The sequence below is a fragment of the Pezoporus occidentalis genome, unplaced genomic scaffold, assembly GCF_034315485.1.
Source record: "Pezoporus occidentalis ecotype Australia unplaced genomic scaffold, CSIRO_AGI_Poc_V1 ctg83, whole genome shotgun sequence".
NCBI classification, from domain to species: Eukaryota; Metazoa; Chordata; class Aves; order Psittaciformes; family Psittacidae; genus Pezoporus; species Pezoporus occidentalis.
The window spans coordinates 2472729-2492976 of NW_026916192.1; the positions used below are offsets into that span (position 1 = coordinate 2472729).

General features: G+C 41.9%; 1 protein-coding gene across 4 annotated transcripts in view; it reads right to left on the bottom strand.

The window, feature by feature from the left end:
- The window catches only part of PHACTR3 (phosphatase and actin regulator 3), a 107350-nt gene that overhangs the window by 14547 nt on the left and 72555 nt on the right, over positions 1 to 20248 (bottom strand). For all 4 annotated transcript variants that reach the window (XM_062604167.1, XM_062604168.1, XM_062604171.1 and 1 more), the window contains exons 7-8: positions 19630 to 19877; positions 13621 to 13774 (exon numbers count right to left, since the gene is read on the bottom strand). In XM_062604167.1, the coding sequence (XP_062460151.1) occupies positions 13621 to 13774; positions 19630 to 19877 (402 nt within the window). The remainder of the gene's footprint in view (positions 1 to 13620; positions 13775 to 19629; positions 19878 to 20248) is intronic.

Here is a 20248-nt window from a genome sequence, read left to right on the forward strand (position 1 = left end):
GCAGTTGTCCATCATTATAATTTCTGTGATATAAGCCCTGCAATGAGGAGTTCAGATTTCAGCTGGAATAAATACTAGATACTTGCCCAGTGTGACCCTTGTATCATAACCCACTGCCCATGAATGACCTATATCCTTGTGACAGGTTTGCTATTGCAGAGTGTTACTTGGTGATAATCACTGTGTGGGCTGAAATACCCCAACAGAGCTAGGATCTAATTATGTGAGAGGATTCAAATGGAGAAGGCTTTACAGTAATCACTATTTTCACCACCTGTGAAAGCCCCGCTGCATTTGACCTTTGGTTTCATAGTTTTCTCCATGTGTGAGGAAGAAAGGTCAGACACAGCTGGAGAGCAGAGCCTGCCTCTCAGTTCAAAGACCTGCTGCAAATCTCAGTGAAGATACTGAGCATCCTTCCATCACCTTCAGGAGGCTTTTGCTTTCATACCTCTCTCGACATGCAGTTAAGGGCTCTTGGAGGATGTTGTGGCACAGTCCAGGACTGACATAACATAAGGGTTTCCATTTTCAGTTGAGATATTAGTTAATATACAAGAACTAATATGTCTATAGTAGGGTGTAAATGCAATAGCTGCTTACTTCAGAACAGGAGCTTTCTGCTCTCCCTTCCATCTGCTCCCCCACTCAGTGGTTTAACAGAGCTGTTACATAGTGGATCTATCCTGTTTGTAGGAGAATTGCAATATTTAGTCATTAGCGTGACAAAAGTACAATCAATTATTCAACCAAAGACATGCTGTTTTGGTAGTGGTGTCAGCATGAGCAGCTCTACTACTTTATCTTGCTTCTGCTTTGCCTTGCAGCTGGGCAGAGATCTGGTTTGGGGAATACATTCAAGCTAAAAATAGCTCAGCAAGAAAAACTGCTGAAAGAACGTGTTCTTCAGATAACAGCACAAGTGGTGCAGGCTCCCAGTGCAGCTCCTCTGCTGAAGGCTGATGAGGGCTCAAGGCTGTGTATTAAAATATATTTTGAAAGGTCTTTCAGGTGAAACCATGTGCTGGATCACACTCTGCAGGTCACTGAAAATGGTTAATAATGTTTCATTACAAAGTAATAGATTATTTATATTTTTTTTTCTTTTTTTTTAATTTCTGAAGCAGGAGTAAAACTCTGGAGCCCTGTGTTCCCACAGGAAAAAAACCCAACAGTGTTATATATCTCTGATTTAGGCAAATCGAGAACATTGTGGGCTTGATGCTTCAGGACATGCAAACAGGAGGAATCATATAATTCCCATGGTTTTAGTTCTATCCTATTGTGTATGTATTACCATTATATTATTTTAAATAAAGACATCTGCCACTGCTGAAATGATAGTAAAATCAACTCTGATAGAAACTGCTTGAGCAACAGCAGGGACTCTGCTAGTCAATCACTAGTAGGCCAGAAGCAAACCTTTGCTCAGTGGTGTGTACTGCCACTTTACCGAGACAATACTTCTAGTGAAACAGTTGCATACTCCTGGGTAATGATATGTACAAAAAGAAACAAAAAAGAAGTTAGGTTTTAGCTTCACTATACAAATGATGCCTAATACAGTGCCTGTGCTTGATCTCCTGCAGGGAGTTGAGGCTGGCTTCCCAGCCAGCCCTGACCCTATGAGAAATGAAGTGTCTGTAGGCTCATGACTCAACTTCCCAGGCAGCTAGGAGCATGATTTCAGCCACTTCAGTCAGAGAGAACAGGGACAGGAGGACAGAAAGACATTCCAGTTGGACTGTAGCACTAGCTGCATTTCAGAGTCCCTCAAACAGAGATGCAGTACATGGATGGAAGCATCCAAAATGTCCTGAACTGAGCTAGGATGCTCCCTGTTGCACAGCTAGCATTAAGATCCTGCAATACCATCCACTTAACCTACAAACAGTTGCTCCTATTAACAGATGCCACTGCAGTTGTACAACTGTGGGATTTGGGTCACTGGAAGAAACCACAGCTGGATTTGCAGAGAGCAGACAAAGAAATACTGGTATGCATAGCTTGTCAGCCTGCCTCTGCTGGCTATATGTAAATTCTCCTTCACCCCCTCATTTAAAACAAAATAATTTGGGAATGGCTGTTCTTGCTCTGGATACAAACTGCTGAGAGTGTCCCCATGAGATGTGAGCTCTGGAGAAGTTACTTCTCTATTCCTTGTAACCTCTATTAGTATATAAAGGACCCTTCGGCAATCTATGAAGTTACAAATAAACACTTGCAGGCATATTTGCCACTGCAAAGTGTTGCATAAAGCAATAGCAAGGGTTTACCCCAGAGCTGGTGGTATCAAGCTGTGTGAGCCTACGAACCCAGCAGCATCAAACCCTAGCAGGAGAGGGCATTCAGCTGCACTTTGCAGTCTGGTTGGAATGTTGGGCTTCATGCCAAAGGACAGCTTCTTAATTACTGAAGTCAGTCAAGGAAAGTGGAGCACTTTTGTGGCTTTGTGTAATCCCTAAAGAAAAAAAAACCCTAAATGATAGTGATTCCTAAAATTGCAAATTCTTCTGGGATAGACAGTCCTGGCTGGGACCATATGTATGACTGCACACCTGCTATCAAATTGCAGGAATCTCTCTGGGAACACTCTTCCTGGCAACGCAAGTACTCTCTAGTTCTTGCCTGTCACTCACCCACACAGCATCTCCAAAAGGATGGGATATCCCTGCCTTCAGATAGCATATCACCATCTGTTGTACTATTTTCTGTTTCTCTGGTGCATGCTATTGTTAGCCCAGTATTTTTCAGCACACAGCTAGACCAACAGTTTGCCCTCATGCTGTCATTAACCAAGGCTGGCCAGCCTTTGCCCGCAGCATGTTCTGAATCCTGCTGCTTTATTGCATTCCTTTTTTTTTTTTTTTTTTTTTAATCTTTTGAGTTATTTGTTGATTTTCAATGCAAAGAGAGTTCCCGTTATCAGCATTCAGAGTGAAATGAGAGATTTCACTGCCAACTTGGAGATGTGGCCCAGCACCCTGCAGGAGTGCAAGTCTCCTGGTCACAACAGGAATAATCATCTGTGGTTTAGTTGTTTCACCAGCAGATCTCTGCCGAGGTGGTCTATAGGGTTATCCCTATCATACAGAATAGGAAAATGTGGCAGTGTCCTGGCTGAAAAACCAGGCTTGCAGACACACCAGGGATTTGTTAATTTCCCACTTCAAATAGCATTTCAGTGATTAGGTTTTCCTTTGGTTTTAAATTGGGCTGAGAGAGGAATATGACTTATCACTTGATGTCACAAAGTGTGACACTAAACATTACCAACAGGCTAACCTACATGGAAATGCAGAGAGGATTTGAATTCAAAAACATCCTAATATTCTGTCTAATCTTCCCCAAAGCTTTCTGCGACCCTCCTTAGTTCCATTTAGGATCCTGTGTTTAGTTCTGGTGATGTAAATCCAAGTAGAGGTTGCTGGCAAATTTCAGTCAGGACAGAAAATTCTGCCCTTTTGAAATCTGGGTTGAATAAACATAAGAATTTAATTATGTAATATTTGCTGTTGACCTGAGCATTTGCTTTTGATATTACCGCTATGATTTGTTGTGGTACAACATACATTGTCTTTTACTGTCAAAGTACAAGGCTGTGAAAACCTCTGTGAGCTCTCCATATTCTTGTGAAAGGATTCAATTTTAAGGAGAGTTGCTTTCTGACTGCTAGGATAAGAGTAATCTAAGCATAGCAGTGTAAGGTGGGGGTAACTTCAAGGCTAGAACAGCCCTTGACTCTCTGCAGATGAGCTCTATCATACACTGCTTTTCTAAGCTTTGGAGCATGTTTTTTTCACGGCAACTGTTGCACAGCAAGTCACAGGTAATCTTGCATTTGAATGCTGGGCCTCCAGTCCACCAGCTAGTCCCTGCTAAACTGAGCTTCCCACTCTAGCCATCCTTGTAGACCTAAGCTCGGTATTTCCATATGCCTCTTGTTCACCATTATCTTTTTCCTGTATGTTGTAAAGAAGCTGCAAAAGTTTTCTTTAAGCTTCATTGCATGATGACTGTAAATATAACTCTATCACATTAGTAGTGGTTTGATTAACCTTTAATTAAGGAGGAGGATTTTTCCCCTGTTGGGTGGTATTTAGAAGTACTGTAGCCACTCCCTGTAAGAATTACAATACAAGGCTCAGTGTAGCCTGGCCAGAACATGGCTTTGGCAGACCCCCTCAGATCAGCCTGATCCCTTTGCAATAGACCAGCTGTTACCTGGAGAGACTGTTGGGACATCCTGGCTTTTTAATTGTTTTTAACACGATTTCTGAAAAACTAATAACGTATGAATTCATTCAGAATTTAGTTTGCTTAATATGATCATCTCAAGCAAATGACAATGGTTGCTCATCTGTGAGTCATGCAGTCTTGATTTCTGAGGGCTTGCTTCAACAGTGGGGCAGTGATGGTTTTATCCTGGTGTTTGTTCTTGGCCTAGTGGTATTTTACATCATTTTAACAAAATACCTGTCACATCTTTGCACATCTATGGACTAACTAGACTGAAGTAACCTGTTTCTAATGTGATTTATGACTCAGATTTTACCAATACACTGGTTCTTTGAGAACGTGTGTTTCCTATTTGCCTTGATACACTTCTCTGCATAAGTGGACTGCGAACAGAAAGAGGTCCCCAAACTCCAGAGGTGCCTGATTTTTTTCTTATTTCACTGCATAAATGCTTGAGCATGGCTTGATAAATCTGGGAGTCCTTTTTTGTTTTTTGATCTGTTACATGTGACAGCTAAAGAAAAAGATAGTAAATGAGAATGATTTCCAGGGTTAAAAAAACCCACTGTATAGTCTGGAGAGGTCAAAGAAGTGTGCTGACCACTGAAGGAAAGTTGCTCTGCTCTGTTTGACCCAAGCAGCTTCCAAGCTACACAAATAACAGGAAAACTCCCACAAGACCTGATTATAGAACAGCAGTTTGCCAAGTGGGCACAGGCAATAGAATCACAAACATATACCAATAATTAAAATGTAGTCCTAGCTAAGACTGTACAATGAAACAGTGTTTGATTAAAACCAATGCCCTTCTGTTCTGACCACTTTTTCTTTCCTTCCCCCTCCCTATTTTCTATATTTATTTCCTTCATTTTTCACCCACTCTTGCATTCTCTAAGGTTATTTCAGCAAGGTAGAAACTGTGCTAGACTGACTCAGCTTTCCTCTATGAAAGCAGCAAGCCCAAGGCTCTGATTCCTGGGAGGAATTAAGAACTTGAATGAACCAGGCTACAGAAGTTGTTCTCAGAGCCACAGGAGGAAACTGTAGTAACTCAAACAGTATTTGAAGTACCAGTAACTGCACTGTATGAATTGGTTTCTTTGGATCACATGTGATGAGGCAGTTCTTAGAAGAAAGTCCAAAAACATGCTCAGGTTCTTCATGCAAAGGTGACTCCTGACAACACTGCCCCATAAATCAGTGATAACGTATTACTATGGTGCTCGCCATACGCCACTGAGGTATGGCCTGTGCAGATGTGACACCACACAATAGGAAAGCTTTTGTCTCTTCCCTTCCCCAGACTAAAAGCCACACTAGAAATTTTGTGGGAGAAGTGAATTCTGTCTACTCAAGTGTTCCGCCAGGAATTCCCGGCAAGAGTTACAGTAAAACTCCTATATACCCAGTCTGCATATAAATTTGGCTAGGTTTAAAAGCGGGGGAGAGAACCACCCCAACACCAAAACTCTCCCTCTCTCTTTTTTGTTCATATATGCTTTCATGTGGCAAGTCAGAAACTGGCTATGTTAAAACTGACAAACTTGCAGCTGAAGTCCTTTCTGGCTGAGATTTTGCTCATACCAGTTCATAGCATTTTGAATATACAATGTCCATCCTGTTTTGCTTCTGTTTCAACTACAGTGAAGTAAGTGCTTGGCTTTAAGTGCATAAAACTTGCTTCCTGAATTTCATTAACAGGTCTAAACCAACACGAAAAAGTCAATCTCAGTACCTCAGTGACTATGCCCACAAATAGGAAGTGCTGCTACCATCAGTGCCTGAATCCCTGCTCAACACTGGGGTTATCAGGAGCTCACAACTGCTGCAGTGCCTTGTTCTGGTCAGGGTTTTGTCATAACGCAGCACAAAGGGTTGTGACAGCCAGAGCAGCTTTACTGTGGTCCCTATCGATTCAGCTGCACAAATTAAATTAAAGCAATTTGTTCCTGTAATTACTTGTGCTGCAGATCCTAAGTAGCTTAAGGACCTGAATCACAATCCAGAGTAAGGTGAGGCATTACAGAGCATTACTGGCTTTCTGCAGATTTCCAGGTTGATTTATGGCTGCTTGCCACTGGGCGGGGCTTGGGCTCAGCTTTTTAAGACATTTGTAGGTGCCTCAGTTCTCAGAGAGGATTTGAGCCTGAACACGCACTGGTATCGGGAAGCGGTTTGGAATGGCAAAACAAGTGCACTGTTTGCTTCCCCAAAATGTTTTTTCCTTATTTAGTGATATCTGCTTTAGCAGTTTTCCTGTAAGCTCATTCACACAATTATGCTCCCTTGTGGCACCTTACAGCTTTCTGAACCCTGATGCTGTTTTCTATTTCTCATTTCATATGTGCCACTTATCCTAGAAGATCTATTCCAGGAATTGACTCTGTGTCCCAGAAAAGGCCCTCCATATTCCTCTCTCTGTTTACACCTGCTGCTCTCTCATCCCTTCCCTGCTGTGCATGACCTGCTGCCCTTGCCTTCGCTGTGCCTGGAAAACATGTTTGATTATGGATTGATGGAACTGGAGCCAGAGAAGTAGAACAGAGTTGTACAAAGAGTTAGTGTCTTCCCAGAAGACAATCTCTCATCAGCTCTGACCTGGACATGTGAAACTTTTACTTGTCCCCAGGCAGTTGTATCTGCCCTCTGCAATGGCACTTCCTGTGTTTGCACAAAGTGAATGCCCAATGTTTAACAGGAGATGCTCGCTTAATCCTCAGTGATACAAACCTGCACTGAGAGCAGCTTTGATTCATGTGCATGTTGTTGAAATCCAAAGCTAACACACAGGACTAAGTCCTCCCTGTTGCAGTCCTTTATAAATGAATTAGTGTGTTAAAAAATTCTTGCCAAACATGTTGTGGGCTGGTCTGAGACAGCAGATTGCTCTTTCTGGTTCAGCTGCAGATCATGGCTCTTGCCCAGAGCTGCTGAGGTGCTCCATAATTAATCGTGCATGCAGTGTGCTTCATTACTGAGGCAACAAGCAACTCTGGTTAAGAGCTGCTGCTTGGAGGGTCTGTTACAACCAGGGTTTGTTACTTGCTGACAGGGATCACTTTCAGTGAACTTCATTCTAGTTTGCAAGTGTAATACCTAAAAGGGAACAAAGACTCTTCAGTCCTTAAGGGACAAGGTAGTCAAGGTAAAGCACATTGAGATGTACTTGAACCTCTTTTAATACAAGTATTTGAGCTGTGCTGCAGCTCCCTTGGGCCTGAAAAGCCATGTAAACAGGAGGCTAAACTGATTAATTGCTTGAAGACATTAACATAACTTGAGCTTTCTCTCTTTCCCCCTGATTTTTGTCCTTGAAGACTATCTCAGAGTTGCTCTGGCAGCAGACACTAAATCTCAGCATCCTTAATTGTAAGACCAATACTGTTTGTCAGTGGATACAAAACAGGGTTTCCAACTGTGTGTTGCTGCCTGACATCATGGAATAGGGAGTAATAATGCCTATGGAATCTGGACATCTAAATCCTGGAGGCAACTCTAAAAAATCACAGCTATCACTTGCACCTCCCTCATTTTTCTAATCTTTCTCCCATCCCCTGCAATGTTTTTCTTTACTGTAGCCTGAAAAGCTGAGCCCATGACAGAAAAGGGACAAAAGATTAAGAAAATCCCAAATCCTCACACAGCACCAGGTTTCAAAATGCACTTGGGCACTGTGCAAGCTGTTAATAAAATCCCACTGCCACATGCAAGTCTCCCACAGCAACCCCCAGGCAGCCCTGCTGCCAGCATCTCCTCTTTCTGCTAGCATAGAGCAGGGAGAGCGGGAGACTCCCCTGGCTTGCACACACAGCCATGAAATTAAATGCTAGCTCTATATATAGCTCCTGCCTCATGCAGGAGCTGAGGCTTTCACACACTCCCTCGCTGCACTTGCCAGGGTTATTTTTAGCATCAGTGACAAGGTTACCTGGATTATTCTGCCAAATCAGAATGAAATGCCTTGAATTGTATGCAGATAACATCAGAGATGACAGCTGATCTTTTCTTTGTGCCTGCTCGTGCCTTTCTGGCTCTGCAATAAATCTGTGCCAAGTTTTCCCAGCCTTGTGAAATCAGGGCAGTTCCCTGACTTCTAGTTCAGAAAAGTGGGAGTTTAAGCACAGTTGGAGCTTCATCAAAAAAACCTTGATAATTTCCAGGTGAATATAGGCTTATCTCTAAACTGGGCTCACTTCAGTATCTATTTGATTTCTGCATTAGGGCTACTAGTAGTTTGTAAGCACGCCTTCCCCCCTTTCTTGGAGGGAATCATATCAATCATATATTCCCCAAAGTTCAGTGGATTCAGTCCAGTTTCCCACTGAATCTCGCCGTCTGGGGGGCTGATGCCTTTTCCGTGCAAAGCTGAACTGAGACATTTCTGTGAGGATGTGGCACTGGATGTGCTGTTCTTGAACCATGGCACAGCTTTTGTTTCGTTGATAGGTAGAATTTTCCTTTATGACTGCTCAGTGTTGAGCTGTCACGCTTTCTGCTTTTAGGCTGCAAAATCTGAAGTGCTGTTTGCTTGGTATTGTTCAGTCTCCACTGTGAACTTCACGTTCTGTTACACAAGGCCAAGGTGCAACCCAGGGTCTAATCTGGGTGTGCATTTAGCTACATCTGCAGTTTCTGGGTAAGTCAACTCAAAATGCCTTTCCAACAACCTTAGGGCAGCACTAGCACTACAGATTTCCAAATGTGGTAAAGTACTGAATAAGATACCTCCTTTTCACTTTACATTGCCAAGATACCTTTCCCCAGCATGATCCACTTACTCATGCCAACATTCTCAATGTGGTAAAGATCAGTTTTAGGTAATTGAGGTTTGGTTCCACTCTGTGTCCACAAAAGCATCATTATTCCTGTTGGACGCCTTTGATGTCCACATTGCTGTACCTGAATTCCTCTCTCCATAATCTTTTAAGTGCTGTTTAATGCATCATGTCTACTTATGCAAATATCCAAGGAGGCGAAAAAGAGCATGAAGTGAAAATTACAAGTGTAGTCTTTTCCGGGAATTCATGTTTTCATTGAAACACTAAGTAACAGTGGAGTGCCTTTAACTGTGGCTATACAAGGCATACTAGAGAAGCACCAGCCACCCAGGCAGTTCAAACATGAACTTTCTAAGCAGTCAGATACCAAATTTAATTAAACAGCCTTTTTCCTATGTCACTCTTCAGTCTAGCAACCATTTTACTCCCCCAGGTTTCAGCTTCTAGAACAAAGTGAGTATGTAAGGCAGAAAACGGGTATTGCAAATAATTGTACTTGCAAACGTCTCTTCTGCCTCTTGACACAAAGAGCTCTCAATTCATGGAATTCCGTTGAGGGCTTATTATCTGTGCCCCTAACACATAATGGGAACCAAGACCTGTTGAGAGCCCTGTTGCCTAATGCACAGTAGAATATTGCCAGTGCACACTATGCCTGGGGCACTGGGGAAGTGTGAATTAGTAAGAGAAACACTACTGGAAAGGCAAATCTGGGGAAAATGCAATCTTGCCATTTTGGATGGAGGAGGAGGGAGACGTACTTGTTTCCATGGCAACAAGTGGGAGACTGAATTGGCTGGGAGCAGGAAATAGGGAAATACACTTTTCAAAAGCAGCAATGCACATAAATGAATACTTGAATCTGTACTCACTCACACTGCTGTCAGTCAATGGTAAATCTGAAGTCAGTGGACTTGCACTGCTGAAATGTAGAATCTGGCTCAAAAGATATAACAGAATTCCTCAATCTCTCATTTTGTAATGGAATTAATGGGAAAGTGAAGAAAAATAAGGATTTTAGCCTTGACTGCATAAACACTCATCAGCATAATAGCAGAAAGCTGGTTTTCCCAGCAGGTTCACAATTACCATTGCAATATATTACAGCCAGAACCATTTAAAAATGCAACACTTTCGGGAAAACGTTGGGGTTTTTTGTCTCTCCATTTTTGAAGTTATTCAGTATACTTTGCACATTATATATGTCAGCACAGCTTTCCCTCCGGAGTATAGGACTGTGGGACTGAGGCAATTTGCTAGTGAGCTTTCAAATATGTACAAATGTACTGAGAAATATTAATCTTGAAAACAACTGCCTATGTACTTGTACTGTGTACTTGCCATTCTCATGCAGCCAGCTGTTGAATAGCTACTCGCTAATCTGCCTGGACATTATTCTGTTGTGCTAAAGTACAGGTCTCTAGCATGACGGTACATGTGGATTCAGAACCAAGCCAGCAAGTCCCATGGCTGTTATCAGTGTTACCAGTGCAGCAGCAGCAGCAATGTGCTCTTGTCTGCATAGGTAGTTGCAAAATCATCCAGAGAGCAGACATTTCTATTGGATCCCATTTCCCAACCGGTACCTCACACCAGAACTTCTAGGATTCCTTAATGGTAGACTTCCAAGTTGTCACAAAGAGATTACGCTGCACAAGAATCAGTAAAATGAATTAATTTTAAGAGCATAAAATCTCATCCAAGAGTTTCTCTCTTTCCAGAGTGATTATGTTTCAATGCTACTGCCAGTTTGTGCTCTGAGTGGGAACTCCAGGGTTGTCTGGGTTTTGTGGAGTGAGACCTTGTCAGTCCCAATCAGAAACTCCAGAGGGGTATCACGAGGGCTTTGAGTCCTTGGTCTTTACCAGTACTCACTTTTACTTTTTGTCTTTTTGGACACTTACTTACTTTTCCTGGTATAAATATTTTTCTGCATGCATCCACCACCTGAGCTTGTTTGCATGATCATGTTCTATTCTGTTGGATGAGTTAAGAGCTGAGCTGAGCTCTGCCAATGCACATATGTGCTGGAAGTTGTATGGGAAATTGCTTCCAATCTGTTTTGCCATTCCTGGCTATTCTAGCAGTCTCTGCACCGTCTGTTCCCCGAAGTGAACTGAATCTCCCACATTCTGGGAGGAAGTTGCTAAATGAAAGCCTGTCTTCCTCTGCTTGGAACAAAGATGGCTTTTAGCCATCCTCTAGATATCACCAGTGAGACTAATGGCCTGTACCAAAGACTGCTTCATAGGGCCACAGCAGACACTACTGAGGCTTCCTTCACTGTTTTTACCCATAGAGAATACATTTCCCAGCTTCTAGTAACGACCGACACTTTTCCTCACCAGCAGAGCAGTTCCCTTTTTAAGTCCTGGTACTGACACTTGAATTCATATATGCCTCCTTTAAAATAATTCTTTAGGATTCTTATTAAGCAAGTGAAATTGTAAATGAAAAGGCTAAAGCCCGTAGTTATGCTACTTTAAGTTGTTTTTAGCTGTGATTACATTAGACATTCACGCTAAGAGTAGTCAGACTGTATTGAAGAGAGATGCGACCTCAGCAGCTCAGTAATACAAGGTATGCTGGATATATCAGTGAATATTCTGTGACAGCTGAACTTGATTTTAGGGATGTAGTGGGGTGGAAACCATTTTTTGTATATTTTAGAGCCATAAAATTAAGGTCCTGACCTGTGAAGACATTTCAGGAGCAACTGACTGGCTAGAATATTGGCATTCACAATATTGAAGAGCGGCTTGAAATATTTCCCTGACATGAACACAGAAAGTTTGCACGGTTGAAATGGTCAAGGCCATGGTCAAGGTCTATTGCGTTTTCCTCCCTAAGACAATGGGTATTAATGTGGCACATCTATGATTTACTCTGCCTGTACTTCCTTGCGATATAATGTAAATCGTAATGTGATATTCTCTACTTGTATGGGATATACATGGGATTTTGTGACAGGGACTGTCATCTCCTCTGTCTTGGGCAGTCACTGGCATGATGCACTGTTCTCCTTTGGGTATTAAGTGCTACCATGCTGCAAAGAATAAACAGCAGTCACTGAGACTGGAGGAAAGTGATTACTCATCTCCAGTGTTGCAGGAGCATCGTGAAGTGCACCCAAAATCTTGTCAGTGTTCACTCAGCAGTTCTTTTCTTAGCTGAGGGTAAGTGTGCCTATGGCAGTGGTGTTTTCCTCCATAAACTGTGGCCTATTTGCTTTGATCCATATGCATACTTCTCATTCCCTGTCCCCTGCGGTAAAGTTTAATCAAATGCACACACATGAATGGAGCTAGTCTAAATATCAATAAATGTTTCTTTCAGGAGAGGCTTGAGTATTTAATATTTAATAAGCCTTGAAAATGAACTTTTATTCATGTTTCTCAATTTGATTGCAAGCATTTTGGCGGTGAGCAGTGCTTGCTGTCCCAGTGTGGGCAAGCATGGCACAGATTATTTAACCAACCACTTTGTCTCATCTAAAATATTCATGTTTGCAGATATCCAAATGTAACTCTCAAAAAAAACCCCACAAACAAAACCCAAATGGTGCAGTCTGAGCCTCACAGTTGCCTTAAATCTTTGCTTTAGGCTACATGCTGCAGTAATGCTGTTTCTCTCCTGGCTCTACCCTGTTGCCCTGGTTACTGATCAAAACCAACCGATCCCTGCTGTCCCTGCTGCTGGCCTTGCACAAGCACCTTACTCGTGTGAGGGCAGTGCTGCTGAACCTGCTTCTTCACTAAAGCAGAAATGTAGTAGCCACCATTGTGTACAGCAGCCTTCCTTTGTTCAAATAAATATGCAGCTATAACAATTACCTTTATCCTCAAATTCACCTAGCGCTGACAAAGCAAAATCAGGTTAATGAATAATTCCATTCTTATTTTTGTTAAAGCATTAGCCTTTCTGGAGGACCTCAAAATCTTGATTACATCATAGAATCATAGAATAAACTAGGCTGGAAAAGACCTTTAAAATCATCAAGTCCAACCTTTACCCTGGCACTGCCAAGGCCACCACTAACCTATGTTTTCTGAGCACTTCGTGGGATGGTGGTTCCCCAGCTGCCCCCTGGGCAGCCTGTTCCAAAGCCTAATCACCTCACCCTCTTGGGGAAGAAACTTTTCCTAATATCCAACCTAAACCTTCCCTGGTGCAGCTTGAGGCCCTTGCCTCTTGTCCTATCTCTTATTACTTGGGAGAAGAGACTGACCTTCACCTCACTACAACCTCCTTTCAGGTAGTTGTAGAGAGCAATAAGGTCTCCCATGAACCTTGTTTTCTCCACCAGTTCCCTCAGCTGTTCCTCAGAAGACTTGTTCTCAAGAGCCTTCCCCAGCTCCATTGCCCTTTGTTGCAGTGGAGCTGCAGGTAGATAAGGCAGAATTTTGCCTCCCACATTAACTTCTGCCTTTTTTAATTTGAATCAAGGGAATCCTGACTGAAGAGGTAGTTAAGATTTCTTTTTTTTTTAAGTTGTTGATGTGCAGGAAATGGACTTGGGGGTGGGTGACAGTGTCTCATCTGGCAGTACCCACAGGATGCTTCATTGTAAAGGGAAGTTCCCCCCTCTTCTTAAAAGACTTACTTTGAGAGCTTCATTTCAATTTGCTGCCGGATTTCCTGTCTTTCCTCATCTGTCCTCCTTGGGAAAATATTCCTGTCTTCCAGCTCCTGCTTACTTGGTCTGTTTCGTAGTTTTACTGCCAGCAGTTCTTTCTTGCATTTTCTTGGCAAAGTACCTGGGACATGCATTGAAAAGAAAATAATTAGAAAGACAGCTCCTGGAAAGGAGAAGTGAACATTAAAAGAGCAGAAAACCTAGGGAGCGACAGTGGTCTGTATGTCAGTGTGAAATGAGCAGCTGTGCCGGGCTCAGACACAAAACTGCGTACAAATCTAGAAGGATCATATTCCTCTGGTGCCATTATTATCCATTAGAAGCAAGCAGTGCTCTCAGGTGAAAATTATTTGCAGCTGAGACATGATTCACATTGCTAGTTTAGAAGTCTAAAGCTGTGACTCTTGCCTCAGTCCTCTGAGCATCCCCATAGCCCAGAGCGATCCCTGTTTTCTGAACCAGTGAGTGGTTCCTTTGCAGGAGGACTGAATCACTCAGTGCAGAAGTGACTGGGACATGTACACCTTCCTCTCTGGGTCACAAGGTGTAACAAGGGATAGGTAATGGTAACTAAAACAAAGTTGTTGCATGGCATGTGTGTATATATGCAGAAAGGCATATCTATGTAAAAATATATATAGAGATATATATGAAGTATGATTCTGGTTTTCTGGCATTAGAAATTAGAGGATCAGAACTGTGACCAGACACTGTGTGTCACGCTAACACTAAATACAAGCCATGATGCATGTCTATATCCTGTCCAGTGTGACAGTGTGTCATAACAGAATTTCATCTGTCAATCAGTATTACTCTGTCGACGTTAGGCCTTTTCCTCTGAATGGAGCAGGGGCAAATATTGCAAGGAATGACAGAAAAAGGCCAGGTTTTAGGATGACTCACAGAATGCTGGCAACTTTATTGGACATTAGGCAGCAAAAGACACAAATGGTTACTGTGATTGCATGACTGGTTGTGCTTACTGTAAAAAAATATAGCACATGCTTTCCATCAAACCAGATAACCTGAAACATTGCCATTACAAAAACATGTTCATAGGAGAATATGCAGCAACTGGTTTGGGTAGGAGCCTATTGCTCTTCAGTGTGCTGGATGTTGCGTCCTTGATGCTGCCTCTCTGATGACAATAGAAATATTCTTTCACTCCTACTAGAGGGAATTGTGTTTGAGTTTAGGTGTTTCTGTATCTCTGGCAGAACTCTTTAGACTTCAGCAGGCTAAATAAATGAAAATTGGACTCCTGAGCTTAGAAAACCATTTTTTCATGTGTTAGGTAAGTTACGCAATAGAATAGAACACCATCTTTATTTTCAAGGGCATACTGAAAGTCTGAGGTGATGTCCATATTGATAAACATCAAGTTTGCTTGTGATGGAGGGGGGAGGGGAAGAAAAGGGAACTGATATTAAAACCAGTGAGCTGCTGAGTCATACTGGTAGGACTGCAGTCTTCCAGCAATCATGTCACAGGGAGGTTATAAGCAAGTAAATTTCCACAAGGTCCCTGCACACCTCCCGTGCTGTGCTGACTTTTCTGCTGTCCAGTCCAGGGCTTCAGCGGAGTCTGAAAATCATCTTTGCAGAGCAGCATCAGTCAGATGGGGTTTAGGGTATTGTCAGGGTACACAGGATCTACAGTTAAGCCTTTGTATTTGCTTCATCTTGGGAGGGCGGTGTGTAATAAGAGGTTATTTTGTTTTGGTTCTTTTATACTTTAAAGGGTTTTAATTTAATGCTTCACCTTTTCTAGAAAAGGTCACGTAATTTTTAAAGAAAATTATATTTAATTGGTATTTTTGTTTGGCATTTGAGATAGGATTAAAGTCTATTTTTAAAGAATGCTCTGGAGGTTGGCAAGTTTCTAAATCTTAAATAGATTCTCATTCCCAAATATTGCGGTTTTATTTGCTAGGGATCTGTGCACCTACATTATTATTATTACTATTGGTGCTGTTGTTGTTATTATTATCATCACTGTTGATCTCAAATTTCTTTATGCAGGGGGGAGGAGTCCACACCATATCTATGTATACATCTTGGGAAGACCAGGTCAGAAAGTAGTTATGGTTTCCTTGTGTGAACAGGAGCAAGTCTGTTAGCAGTTGCAGTGGTTTAAAATTAAACTTTTTAGAAACCAATCTTGGCTCAAAACCCCACTTAAAGTATAAAGCTGTGCCCTAATTTATCATCTTTCTCTAATGCTTTCAAAGTCTGTTGCAAGCATTAATTAAATTAAACCACGCAGCCCTCTGTGTAGTAGTAGGTATACATTTAACAGATGGGTAAAGAAAAATGATTTGGCTGATGCTGCACACAGCCTTCTGCTAACTGAATATATGACTCCATCAGAAACATTTGGCTCATGCAGCCTCAGACTTGTGATTCTGTCAAGGTTTTTCAAGCCTCCACCACACTGGGAGTGGGTGCAGAGGGGGTGCTTGCAGTGCTAGATCCATACAGCCCAGAAACCAACAGAATTCCTGCTGGAAACAATCTGAAACACCTGGAGCTGGCAAACTCCCAGGTATCTCTGAACATGTTCTCATTTTCACCTGGAAATTTTAATGAGTTGGTAAAAGGAATTTGGTCATGTCAAGAGATTGCTGCAGAGAAGGCTGCACATGCACATTAAGCCCAATGGCTCCAGAACATGATAGTCTTACCACCCATGTGCTGGCCATCTGCATAGTGCATTTGAAGACAGTTCGGTGCATCTTGACTGCACTGAAAGCAATAGGTATGCACATGCATATATATGTGTCCAAAACTGCTTAGAAAGAATAAGGGAGCTCTACATGTGTAGTAAACACTTTTTGTTTGGAGATGCACCTTAAACAGTTATTCTCCCATCCACTGATGACAGTGAAGGTATGAGCATGCAGGACTATCCCTACTCCCTTCAGGCTGCTATAAAATTTCTTGCCATACCACCCCTGATTATACCTGACTCTGGTCATACCATATTATACCTGATCTTTGAATAGTGGGAGAATCCCAGTGATTATTTGTTCACAAGAGGTCATGGCTCATTTTCTACTGTCCCTCATCTATTAGATGAAGGCCAGCTGAATGCAATGTTCTGCAGTTAAAAGACTGGACATTTTTGCAAGAAGTCAGGTTTTGAAGCTGATGTGGAGGCACTGGCTAAAGCTAGCTCAGTGTACGCCCTAGAGGCTTCTGTTTCAAAGTGAGAGGGAACAATGAAAGCCTTTGCTTGAGACAAAGTAAAATGAAGCTGCTTTTCAGAGTCTTGACTGCTCCCAGGCTGCTCTGCTCTGCATTTAGAGTCTACTACTTTGTGAAATCAAAACCACAAATCATATCTGAAAACATCTCAACTTTAACCCAAATCCTGCTGTGGTATTAAGAGGAGTGGAGAGCATGTAACTGACTCAGGATAAGCTGTGCTCACTTCATCCAGATGTCTGGATTTCTAAAAGGCTTATGCTATAACCACTCCCATGGTCCATATGCACTGGGCACTGATTAATCTTTAGGGTATTTCACCAAATAAAAATGCAAGAGATCTGAATTAAACTGATCTGCAAGTCTAAGGAGCCGTTCCCCAGGCCTGAGCAATTGGGTTAATTGCTGAAAAATAATACCTGCCCCACAAAGTGAAAGTAGGGGATGATGTTTCCCCCTATCAGGAAGACATGCTGGGAACCACTGTGTAATTTATCTGGTTTCATCTTCACAAGCCCAATGATGGCCACTTCTGTTATTCCACCTGCTGCAGAAACCCAAATCTGAGGTTTCAGAATCAATAAACTAGTAAATAAACCAAAACCAGAGAACAAAGAGGGAAAAAAAGCCACAAACTAATTTTCCCCAGCCCATTTTCAGCACTCCAGGGCAAATTCCTTCCTGATAACAATTTCAGCAGAAAATGAACTTGCAAATACACTTGTATAATTATTCTTTTCCTAAGAGTTACTTTTCCAAGTCAGAAAGGCAAATTCAGTGCCGGTCTGCCCCATGACCAAACTGTCTCAGCAGGATCTTGCCTGTGGCTCGTTTCATGGTTTATGGCAGCTCAGCCTGGTCACCAATAAATGTTATGAAAATTCACATCTTTTTCATGCTTGGTTTGCAGGCTCCTGACTAAAGTTCCTGGTTTAATTCAGTTGAATTATGACATTGAATTTCCTGTATGTTTACTGTTCTTTCTATCAATCAACAGGCAAAACCTAATACAGCATGATGATGGGAAGACCTTGCTTGCAAGTAGTTAATCAGTTGTGGGCTACATGCTAGTTACGTTTTTTTTAAGCTTGTGCACCAGACCACTTTCTTGGCTGGTGTTTCTAGAGGTTTCAAAGAATGATTTATTGAGAAAGGTGCTAGTGGAAACCTGAGGTACAATTTCTCACTTTTTTCAGAGTTATCTGTACCAACCTCCCTGTAACCACACGGCTGTTGCACTCACTGTTCTGCATCGCAGTGGCAATGGCAAAGTTGATGACATACTAAAGCAGGACAGTATTTGTAAAGCAACTTTGGATTAATGGGTAGTTTCACCTCCTGACTTGCAAGCAAGCCCAGATTTTTTTAAACTAGAAAGAATCTGGATCTTTTCGGGGAATTGCTCTGGCTCTATCCCTGTCACTTGTCACTAGCTCTCATTCCTCTCTGAATTGTTAACAGGTACATTTGATCGAATGCTGGCACAAGCAGTGCCACCCAGTGTCAAGACGAGAAATATCTTGCTTATGTCCAAGCTTGTGAGTAGATGAGCAGCAACCACATCCCCAAAGCTGTTGGGGGACTTCCATGGCTTAAGCAGCTGTGTTGCCCAGCTTGCCCAGTACCCATCCACAGACATCAAATAGTGGAACTTTGTGTGGCCCGGGGTTTTGGCATGTGCCTGAACTTAAAATACCGGTAGGGCAAGCACCAGGCTTGCACAAAGAATTAGGTGGTCTGTAATGCACATTTATAACCTGCAAGAACAAGACAGTCCACAATGATCTTCAGCCATGTAAAGTAAAATGATCTCATTGATAAAGCTCAGGTCTTGTAATGACTTGGGTAAATTTAGGGGGTGTATGGAACAGTCATCTTCATGCAGAGGCTGAAGTTTAGGTGTTAAAAGACTTGAATGCCAAAAAGTGAGATAAATGACAAGGAAAAAGGCTGCATAGCAACAAAGAAAGAAATGAAAGAAAATTCTTCCTAAAAAATTAGTTTTGCTGAAGCTGAAAAGTGTTTTGCATGGGAAAGGGGATTGCATTAATATCAGTGTCCTCGTTATCAAATGAGAAACCACCTTTGTTTGCTTTCTTTGTCCCAGTGTACATCTGCAGGTAAATACTAATACGTATATAATCATTGCACTAAAAATAATTACTAAGGAGAGCTGATTATTTTACTAAAGCCCACTTAAATAAGTGCTCAGGATTATATCGTACATTCCACATATGTCTCAAGAAAGGATAAAAAGGACCAAGTAGGGAATGGCTTTCTCCTTTAAGATCTTTTCTCTGGATGCTTGTCCTTCCTACATTCACTATGTCATCTTTTTTGCTGTACCATCACTGCAGTGGAATAATAGTTGTAAAATGGGGTGTTTCTAAACCATCCACAGTGTTGGCACCGGGTGTACAGAAAGCTTTCCGTACTGATGGTGAGATAAGTCTGCAAATGCTGCCATTCATATATAGTAGTACAAAGGGGCGTAACTGAAGGGGTGGAGCATACTGATACATTGACATAACTCTAAATGTCAGCTTAGTGTGCAGTACATACCGACACTAACATGATCACAGTCACCATGATTCACATTTAACTTCAGCTTTTCAGCAGGATTCCTTGACAAAGGTGATGTGACAGTAGAGGAATTTACACTACTCAGTATTTCCTGGGGCATGCTGCCTTGTTTAGAACATTCTGTTAGGCTGAAATAGTCTAATATGACTATTAATAATAGTCTAATATGAGAAGTGACTTTCCTTACCAGAAATAATGGAATCATTCAAAACTTCCTCATCCTGATAAAAAACAGAGTCTTCCTTGAGCTCTGAGTTCATGATCATGTTTTCTTTGTTCTCATCCGACTCTTTCACTGAGTTCCGCTTATTTTCTGAATCACTACTGTAACTCAGGGAGTTCTCCTTTTCTTTGTTGCGCTCAATGCTAGACGTTCTGGATGGACGGACATCCACTCTTTTTTTTGGAGAGCCTTTGCTTTCTCTTCCATGGAAGCTGTGGGTGGAAGGTGCACAGCCCAGTTTTACTGCCATGGTAGGAACTTATCATTACATGAGAATGAGCAGAATGTCTTGTAAGTTAAAAAGGCCAGGACAGAGAATTCAACATGGGATAACATGGATGGCATTCTCAAAACTCTGTTGAGAATGGCTCCTGCAGATCTACTTTCCTGTCTCTATCATAAAAATAAGGTATGGAAGGGTGTTAGTGAATTTCTGTGATATATAGCCACATGCTATACTGTACTGATTTAAAAAAGCCACACAGCATGTCCTTCTAATGTAAAACATACATGGCATGAAATATTACTGGTCTGTTAAGATCATGACAAAGGTTTAATGGGGCCTGGAAATAATATTGTATGA